Source organism: Cebus imitator, unplaced genomic scaffold (genome assembly GCF_001604975.1).
Source record: "Cebus imitator isolate Cc_AM_T3 unplaced genomic scaffold, Cebus_imitator-1.0 Scaffold54, whole genome shotgun sequence".
In the NCBI taxonomy this organism is placed as follows: Eukaryota; Metazoa; Chordata; class Mammalia; order Primates; family Cebidae; genus Cebus; species Cebus imitator.
In genome coordinates this window covers 5,574,128-5,584,491 of record NW_016107369.1, presented here as the reverse complement: position 1 = coordinate 5,584,491, position 10,364 = coordinate 5,574,128, and the positions used below count along the sequence as shown (strand labels likewise).

The 10,364-nt window shown below is 48.0% G+C and overlaps 1 protein-coding gene across 1 annotated transcript in view; it reads left to right on the top strand.

Annotated features, from left to right (window-relative positions):
• The first annotated feature begins 6,294 nt into the window (after positions 1 to 6,294).
• The window catches only part of ACOT4 (acyl-CoA thioesterase 4), a 5,102-nt gene continuing 1,032 nt past the window's right edge, over positions 6,295 to 10,364 (top strand). Inside the window, exons 1-2 of the mRNA XM_017528708.1 lie at positions 6,295 to 7,114; positions 8,757 to 8,959. Coding sequence (XP_017384197.1) covers positions 6,658 to 7,114; positions 8,757 to 8,959 — 660 coding nt within the window. The 5' untranslated portion in view covers positions 6,295 to 6,657. The remainder of the gene's footprint in view (positions 7,115 to 8,756; positions 8,960 to 10,364) is intronic.

Sequence of the window (10,364 nt, the reverse complement as noted above, 5' to 3'; positions counted from 1 at the left end):
AAATTTTACTCCCCCAGTATTCTATGACCAGCTGCTATGAAACTCGTCAGCCAAAATCAACAAAGGTGGCCACCAGCCACAGATCAAACATATGAAATAGCAAATCTACCTGAAGCACAGCCTGGGATGTATCACTTGCTTAAAGCATTAGGCTACTGCCATCTCCAGCAACCGTAAACATAGCCTGGCTGCCAGCCCATAACCTCCTCATCCTTCCAGTTTGTTTTTATAGGCTTACAACTGGGATTACAAAGTAACTTCTGAGATGTTATTTTTGAAACATGATAAAGCAAAATCAGTCTTCAGAGGTTAAGGAGGGAGTTTTTAATCAAAGTGTGGTTGACAGGCTTGATATTTTAGGAGGACATTTTTTTTTTAAAAGCATCATTAAAAAACAGCCTCAATAAACAGGCCGTATTTAGCCCAAATCTTGTTCAGGAGAACAGCATGGGTTCCATTTTGAATTGGCCTGGATTCTGGACTTCCTATTACATAGGTCTGAGAGTTGTTGTCTTTGTTAATAAAATTTAGCTTTGTTTCCCCTCCAGTGATAGTGACATGAAGCACTAGGAAATGATGCAGTAACTGTAGTGCACGAGGCCTTCCTCCTGGGGAAGGTGTGACACAGGAGAAGAGCCGGGGAGGACTCCCCCATACTAAGTCCAGTGAAGTGCAGAATGCCTGCTCATGTTTGTAAAAATAAGACAAGTCAGGAATGCAAGAAAAAAAGTCTTCACGCTCAATGTGACTATCTTTGGAATTCATTTCATTAAGGTTTTCACAAAATACAAAGCTCAAACGTAATTACCTACGTCCACCACAAAACAGAATCAAATAAGTGGTTAGCACAACAAACAATGATCGTTTCCATTTTAAAAAATATAAATAACAATGTTCAAGGTTTTACAATGTCTTCTTAGTGTGTGTCTTTTTAAGGCTTTATGTTGCAGACCCTTCATTAATGGTACTTGTACCCTGCCATCAGGATACACTGCCCACCAGCAAGGAAGGCCACTGTGGATACATTCCTGAGGGGGACACATACGGATCCATGTTGCCTCAGCCTGTTAAACTCAGACACTTTCCACTGGTAACCACCCCAGCCCAGAATTCTTCAAGGGGATGGATTTGAGGATACCCTCTCATTTCCTTACTAGGTGCCCTGTGATCATTAAGCTCTTTCTCTGCTGCAAACCCTGATGGCTCAGTGTAATTGGTCTGTAATGGCACATTGGGCATTCTACAGCCTCTTCCTTGCCTGGGGCCTGTTGGGAGCCCCCAGCACTGCCTGTACCATCACAAACCCACCCTAGCCCCTTTCCCAGGCCCCAAGCTCAGAGGAGGCAGAGCCTTCATTCTAACCTACAGCATCCCCTCCTTAACCCTCATCTACCTGCTCCTTCTAAGCTTGGGCCCCATTTTTGGAGACCCTACCAGCCCCTACTCCCACAGCCCCCTGTGCTTACACAAATCAATCTCCCCACGTCCCAACCACTGTCACCCCCAACTTAGGCCAGTGCATCCCACAGCTGTTCCAGCACCCACAAACAGTCCAGTGTCCCCTACCTCCTAATCCCATAACATCTTGGGCCCTCCAGACACCCCCTGCTCCAGCCTGGCCCTTTGTCAATCCCCTCGTCAAGAACCCAACAACCCATGCCTGTCTTTTGCCATGAGTCTGGGGCCCCTGACCCCCACACCTCTTGGGTGCCACCCAGGCCTGTCTCTGTGGGCAGCTCCCTCACCAGCTCCCTTCCATCCCCCATAGGCCCTATCCAGGGTTCCTCCCACCCAGGCACACACCATCTGGCATTCCTGACCCCCATGGTTCCTGGTTATGGCCTGGCCACCTTGTCTTGCTCATTTGCCATAGCCCCTGCCTCCCCTAGCAGGACAGGCCCAGGTCTGGGCAAGGACAGGTCAGCACCAGGGCTGGTATCCTGTCCCAAGGACACAAGCCTCCTGCTTAGGACCCTTTCTGAGGTCCTGTGCCTCCCCTTCTACTCCTCCAGCTGCCAAGTCCCCACCTTTTAATACTATCACATTGAGGCTAGGGGTGGTGGCTCAAGCCTATAATCCCAGCACTTTGGGAGGCTGAGGTGGGTGGATTGCCTGGGCTCAGGAATTCAAGACCAGCCTGGGCTACATGGTGAGAACCTGTCGCTACTAAAAATACAAAAAATAGTTAGCTGGGCATGGTTGTGCTTGCCTGTAATCCCAGCTACAGGGGAGGCTGAAGCAGGAGAATCACTTGGAACCCAGAGGGCAGAGATTCAGTGAGCCGGGATCATACCACTGCACTCCAGCCTGGAAAACTGAGCAGAACTCTACCTCCCATAAAAATAAAAATAAAAAAGTACTATCACATTGGGTATTAGGTTTGTTAAATAAAAATTATTGCTATGGAGGATACTCTGAGAAGAGAATGAAAAATAAAATTATAGGAGACCATTGTTTTGCTCTTTTTTTTTTTTTTGAGACAGAGTCTTGCACTGTCACCCAGGCTGTAGTGCAGTGGCACGATCTCAGCTCACTGCAATCTCTGCTTCCAGGGTTCACGCAATTCCCCTGCCTCAGCCTCCCAAGTATCTGGGACTACAGGCTTGTGCCACCATGCCCACCTAATTTCTTTGTATTTTTAGTAGAGACCGTGTCTCACCATGTTGGCCAGGATGGTCTCCATCTCCTGACCTCGTGATCCGCCCACCTCAGCCTCCCAAAGCGCTGGGATTACAGGCATGAGCCACCACGCCCAGCTTTCTTTTTCATTTTTGAGATAGAGTCTTGCTCTGTCCCCCAGTCTGGAGTGCAGCAGCACAATCTTGGCTCACTGCCACCTCTGTTTCCCAGCTTCAAGCAATTCTTGTACCTCTGACTCTCTAATAGCTGGGATTACAGGCACATGCCACCATGCCCGGCGAAGGCCATTGTTTTGGACTAGGCTCTAGCACTGAGCCCCAACAGACAAGACTAAAAACCAAAATGGAGTCACCCATGCTAAAATTCCACCCAACCTAAACTGAGGTGTTATCTGGCCTTCTGAGAAATCAGGAGAGAAATAAGAGCCAATTTCCCAAACATGCCAGTTTTCATCTTCAATTATCATGACCAATGAGGTTCCTGCAGTTTTCATCCTTACACAAAAGAATCAGACAGTTGGGCGTGGTGGCTCAGGCATGTAATCCTGGCACTTTGGGAGGCCAAGGAGGGTGGATCACTTGAGGCTAGGAGTTGGAGACCAGCCTGCCCAACATGGTGAAACCCTATCTCTACGAAAAATTAAAAAAAAAAAATTAGCTGGGCATGGTGTTGGGTGCCTGTAATCCCAGCTACTCTGGAGGCAGAGACAGGAGAATCACTTGAACCAGAAGGCCGTGGTTGCAGTGAGCCGATGATTCTTGGGCATTTTTTCTCTGCATTAGCTTTTCAGGGTGTCAAGGAAACTGCTGATTGAGCCTACTGACAGGAGTATTTGCATACTTGTTTGGAGATTTATAAAAAATAGATTTTTTGGCCAGGCGTAGTGGCTCACACCTGTAATCCAAGCACTTTGGAGGCCAAGGCAGGTGGATTACCTGAGGTCGGGAGTTCAAGACCAGCCTGACCAACATGGTGAAACCCCGTCTTTAAAAAATAAAAAAAATAAAATAAAAATTTTTTAAATAAAAATATAGATTTTTTTTTTTTTTTTTTGAGATGGAGTTTCACTCTTGTTGCCTAGGCTGGAGTGCAATGGTGCAATCTCAGCTCACTGCACCTCCGCCTCCCAGGTTCAAGTGATTATCCTGCCTCAGCCTTCCAAAGTGCTGGGATTACAGGTGTGAGCCACAGAGCCCAGCCTAAAATAGGATATATTTTGACACAGACTTTCTTGCTCTCCCCCATCCTTTTTTGGCAACAACCACTTTTCTTTCTTTCTTTCTTTCTTTCTTTTTTTTTTTTTGAGACAGAGTCTTCCTCCGTCTCCCAAGCTGGAGTGCAGTGGCACCATCTTGGCTCACTGCCACCTCTGCCTCCTCCTGGCGATCCTCGTGCCTTAGCCTCCCCATAGCTGGGTCTACAGTTGTGGGTCACCACATCTGGCTAATTTTTGCATTTTTAGTAGAGATAGGGTTTTGCCACATTGGCCAGGCTGGTCTGGAACTCCTGGCCTCAAGTGATCTGGCCACCTTGGCCTCCCAAAGTGCCAGGATTACAGGAATGAGCCACCGCACCTGGCCCATCCTCTTGTTTTTGCTCTATTTCAATACTTATTACTATTCTAATTATCAGTAAAATTTCTGCTAGGAAGACAAGTGGGTTTACCTTACCTCCCCTGACTTGTTTCCACAGGGTCTCCCATTCCCAGTTGATTTGGAGGATTGAACATAAACTGAGGGAGAATTTTTATCTAGCAGCACTTTTTCTTGTTTTCCAATATATCTTTTATGTCAAATTCTGTGTTCAAATCTAAACACACCATAGTCTTCTCATAGTCTCCAACTTCCAAATTCCTTAATTTGCCACATTAATAATCATAACTCCTTTTAAACCCATGTTTTATTTCTCTAATTTTTTTTTTTTTTGTTTCTGTGGAGTTTTGCTCTGGTCACCCAGGCTGCAGTGCAGTGGCGCCATCTTGGCTCACTGCAACTTCTGCCTCCTGGGTTCAAGTGATTCTCCTGCCTCAGCCTCCTGAGTAGCTGGGATTACAGGCATGCACCATCACGCCTGGCTAATTTTGTATTTTTAGTAGAGACTGGGTTTCTCCATGTTGGTCAGGCTGTTCTCAAACTCCTGACCTCATACGATCCGCCCGCCTCGGCCTCCCAAAGTGCTGGGATTACAGGTGTGACCACCGAGCCCAGCCTATTTCTCTAAATTTTAGAAATGTCCTTTCTTGCCCTAATTTTCAAAAAGCCATCAGTACCCTCATCAGAAGTTCCTCTGCCACACTCATATTGTCAGGTGTCTGCTCAGGCACTTCTCTCTTTTAGGAGAATTCCTGATTTTATTGCCCTTCCCCCTGTAGCTATGAGTTCCAGGGAATGCTAACTCCACCCTGACCCCAGGGGAAATGGTGGCAATCTTCATTTGGCTTAAGCCAATCTCAACATTCCGTGACAGGAGAAAATATGTGACTTAGACCTTTCTTAGAATTGTGGATCTTCAGGCCTTGTGCAGTGGCTCAAAATATAAGACTTTAAAAAAAATGTCTATAATCCTAGCACTTTGGGATCCTCCTACAGAGGCGGGAGGATAGTTTGTGCTCAGGAGTTTGAGACCAGCCTGGAAAACGGGATGACCCCTCCTTTCTAAAAATAAACATTTAAAAATTAGCGCGGCATGGTGGTGGTGACACGGTCTGTAGTCCCAGCTACTCCAAGGTCTTAGGCAGGAGGCTCACTTGAGCCTGGGAGGTTGAGGGTGCAGGGATCTGTGATCTCGCCACTGCATTGCAGCTCAAAAACAAAAACAGGCCAGGTGCAGTGGTTCACACCTCTAATCCCCAGCAAGGCCAAGGTGGGCGGATCACTTGATGTCAAGAGTTTGAGACCAACCTGGTCAACATAGTGAAACCCCATCTCTACTAAAAATATAAAAATTAGCCAGGAATGGTGGCACGTGCCTGTAATCCCCACTACTGGGAGGCAGAGGTTGCAGTGAGCTGAGATTGCACCACTGCACTCCAGCCTGAGTGACAGAGTGAAACTTGGTCTTGAAAAAAAAAAGGCCAGGCATGGTAACTCACTCCTGTAATCCCAGCACTTTGGGAGGCCGAGGCGGGTGGATCACCTGAAGTCAGGAGTTCAAGATCAACCTGACCAACATGGAGAAACCTTGTCTCTACTAAAAGTACAAAAAATTAGCTGAGGTGGTGCATGACTGTAATCCCAGCTACTCCAGAGGCTGAGGCAGGAGAATCGCTTCAACCTGGGAGGTGGAGGTTGCAGTGAGCTGAGATCGTGCCATTCATTGCACTCCAGCCTGGGCGACAACAGTGAAACTCCGTCTCAAAAATAAATAAGTAAATAAATAACAAACAAAGAAACAAAACCTGTCATGGGGCAACAAGAACGAAACTGCGTTTCAAAAATAAATAAATAAATAAATGAGCAAACAAAACCTGCCGTGGAGCCCATGAAAGGCTGGAATTGGCCGGGCGTGGTGGCTCAAGCCTGTAATCCAAGCACTTTGGAGGCCAAGGTGGGCGGATCACCTGAGGTCAGGAGTTCAAGACCAGCCTGACCAACATGGTGAAACCCCATCTTTAAAATAAATAAATAAATAAATAAACAAATAAGCAAGGCTGGAATTTGGCTTGATCTTATTCAATTCTGGTTTCGCCACAAATTGATCATCCAGCAACTTTCATTCCAACAACTGTGGGTGGTGTGAGGCAGGGAGGCTTTCTACGGGGTGGGCTGGGCGCCACGCCCTGCGCGCCCCAGGGGCCCTAGGAGAGAACCCAGGAGAGAAGCCTGGCTCCTTTTGCCTGAGACGAGTCCGGGGCGCCATGTTAACCGGTCTGAAGTCCCACCCGCTTTCTGGGACTCCTCAGCCACCGGCCGCTCCAGGCACCTGAGGACGCCGGAGGACCTCTGGACACGGCGCGCTTGCAGCGATCTTGGACTGGTCTCTGACCTCGACCTTAGGATCCCCCGCTCCGATTCCAAGATGTCAGCGACGCTGCTCCTGGAGCCCGCGGGCCGCTGCTGCTGGGACGAGCCGGTGCACATCGCCGTGCGCGGCCTAGCTCCGGAGCAGCAGGTCACGCTGCGCGCGTCGCTGCGCGACGAGAAGGGCGCGCTCTTCCGGGCCCACGCGCGCTACTGCGCGGACGCCCATGGCCAGCTGGACTTGGAGCGCGCGCCAGCGCTGGGCGGCAGCTTCGCCGGGCTCGAGCCCATGGGGCTGCTCTGGGCCCTGGAACCCGAGAAGCCTTTTTGGCGCTTTCTGAAGCGGGACGTACAGATTCCGTTTGTCCTGAAGCTGGAGGTGCTGGACGGCCACGACCCCGACCCTGGACGGCTGCTCTGCCAGGCGCGACACGAACGCGACTTCCTCCCTCGGGGGGTTCGGCGCGAGCAGGTGCGCGCGGGCCGGGTGCGCGCCACGCTCTTCCTGCCGCCAGGTGAGCCGGGCTGCTGGCGAAAGGTGTGAGCGTCAGTGGCCTGGGTCTCCGTTAGTTTCCAGTGCGGATCTTGCACTGGCTTGGCTCTGGAGCAAGGTCAGAGAAGCTAGCATTGACTATATCAGTGGCCACTGTACCAGAATAGAGGATTTGGTACTGGGCGCCGTGGCTCACACCTGTAACCCCAGCACCCTGTGAGGCCGAGATGGGCGGAGTTCAAGACCAGCCTAGCCAACATGGTGAAACCCTAACTCTACTGAAAACACAAAAATTAGCCGGGCTTGGTGCCACACGTCTGTATTCCCAGCTACTGGGAGGCTGAGGCACGAGAATCACTTGAACCTGGGAGAGGGAGGTTGCAGTGAACCGAGATCGCACCACTGCACTCCAGCCTGGGCAACAGAGCAAGACTCTGTCTCAAAAGAATAACGAAAAAAAAAAAAAGGATTTTGATGTTAGGCTGTGTACAATGGTTTCTACTTGCATTCTATTGCATTCTATCAGTTAGTCTCTATAATATACCAATAAAGTGGGTATTGTTATTCTGCAAATGAAAAAACAGGTTCAGGTGGGCAGGTACATTATCCACTTTGCTATTAATCACTACCCTACAGATCCTACAGATCCACACAGGCATCAGCCTGACTTGTCTAAGGCAGAATAATGACAGTCAATGAGGCTATTACCATGTCACCTTCTCTAGTGTTCTAGGCACACTGAGTCTCTTCTCCACTCCTTTATGTCCTGCTTTACCCCGGGTCACACTTCAGACTAAAGCCATCTCTGGGTATTTCTTTTTCTTTCCTCTCTCTCTTTTTTTTTCTTTTTTTAGGTTTTCAAAGACGCATCTTTCCTGTCTTTCTATATAGACATCTGAAATATCAGTAAACCAAAAACCAGAGGGCTGATGCAACAGAACATAAAGTTTTGTTTCAATGTTTTTCTTTTTTCTTTCTTTCTTTTTTATTTTTATTTATTTATTTTTTTTTTGAGACAGGGTCTGTCTCTGTTGACCAGGCTGGAGTGCAGTGGTGTGGTCACAGCTCATTGCAGCCTCAACCGCTGGGGCTCAAGTGATCCTCCCTCCTTTGCCTCTCAAGTAGGTAGGACTACAGGCATGCACCACCACATCAGACTAATTAAAAAAAAAGAAAAGTTGGCCGAGTGCGTGGCTTATGCCTGTATTCCCAGCACTTTGGAAGGCCCAGCTGGGCAGATCACCTGAGGTTGGGAGTTCAAGACCAGCCTGACCAACATGGAGAAACCCTGTCTCTACTAAAAATACAAAATTAGTCAGGCGTGGTGGTGCCTGCCTGTAATCCCAGCTACTCAGGAGGCTGAGGCAGGAGAATTGCTTGAACCTAGGGGGCGGAGGTTGTGGTGAGCCAAGATAGTGCCATTGCACTCCAGCCTGGGCAACAAGAGTGAAACTCTGTCTCAAAAAAAAAAAAAAAGTTTGTAGAGAGGGGGGGGGGGTCTCACTACATTGTGCAGGCTGGTCTTGAACTCCTGGCCTCAAGTGATCCTCCTGCCTTGGCCTCCTAAAGTACTGAGATTGCAAGCATGAATCACTGTGTCCAGCCAGGGAAGCAAATTCTTTAAATTGTATAATGGCTTCCATTTATAATATTTTGTTTTCTAGGACCTGGGCCCTTCCCAGGGATCATTGACATCTTTGGTATTGGAGGCGGCCTGCTGGAATACCGAGCCAGCCTCCTTGCTGGCCATGGCTTTGCCACGTTGGCTCTAGCTTATTATAACTTTGAAGATCTCCCCAGGAACTTGAACATCATACCTCTGGAGTACTTTGAAGAAGCCCTGTGCTACATGCTTCAACATCCCCAAGTTCTCCGTGTGTCCTTTGTTTAATTAGTCTCTCTAGAAATATCTCCATAGAGAACGTAACCGTACCACGTACAGTAATGCCACTCTGTTCCTCTTTCACAAAGATTTCTTTTGGAGACTTCCTTGGCTTAAGGTCCCTATTTCTACTTTTTCTGTCAGATAGATTTGTGGTATAGAATGAATTGTAAAATCCATGTGAGATTTTATTTAGTAACATTAAATATTATCTGTGCATTGCAAATTGAACTTCCAATCTATTGTCTTTGCATGCTTGTTTTTTAACTTTAATTTTCTGATGTCAGAGTATGTTCTCAGATTTTGGTCAGAACTTGTTCACCCTTTTTAGAAGCTAAGAACAAATTTACTTATTCTAAAGTCTTGCTTTGTAGTCATTTCCCAATACATATCATCCAACACCTTTCATCCAACAACTGAGGGTGGTGTGAGGCAGAGATGCTTTCTATGGGGTGGGTTGGGCGCCACACCCTGCATGCCCTGGAGCCCTAGAAGACCCAGGAGAGAAGCCTGGCTCCTTTTGCCTCAGACGAGTCCAGGGCGCCAGGTTAACCGGACTGAAGTCCCACCCGCTCTCTGGGACTACTCAGCCACCGACTGAGGATCTGATGAATGATTCACATCTTGGAACAGAACTTCGTTCCACACTATTGGATGCATTGCCACATTAAGACTTCAGTCAGGCCTACCTCAATGTGGCCCTGAACTTGATGGGCTCCGTGGCTCAGTATTCTCTAGTGGATAATTCTCTGACATGTTTATAATCAGTTTCCAAATTTTTCAGTGATTTTAAGATTTGACTGTCATGTGGCCAGGCATGGCAGCTCACGCCTGTAATCCCAGCACTTTGGGAGGCCAAGGCAGGTGATCACGAGGTCAGGAATACAAGACTAGCCTGGCCAATATGGTGAAAACCCATCTCTATTAAAAATACACAAAAATTAGCCAGGCGTGGTGGCACACACCTGTAGTCAGCTACTTGGGAGACTGAGGCAGAAGAATCACCTGAACCCGGGGGGCGGAGGTTGCAGTGAGCCGAGATCACACCACTGCATTCCAGCCTGGGTGACAGAGTGAGACTCTGTCTAAAAAAAAAAAAAAAAAAAAAGATTTGTCTGTCAGGTGTTCAACCAGATACTCTGTACCTGGGAAGAAACTTCCCTGTCAGCTGAGGTTGATTTTCTTGCGGATGATTCCCAGATTAAAGCTAGCAGCATCTCTGTTTGCATTTTAGAAAAATGTTTTTGAATTGGATAATTTTTGGTTTTTGTTTGTTTTTGTTTTGAGATGGAGTCTCGCTTTGTTGCCCAGGCTGGAACGCAGTGGTGCAGTCTTGGCTCACTACAACCTCTGCCTCCCTGGCTCAAGCAATTCTCCTGTCTCAGCCTCC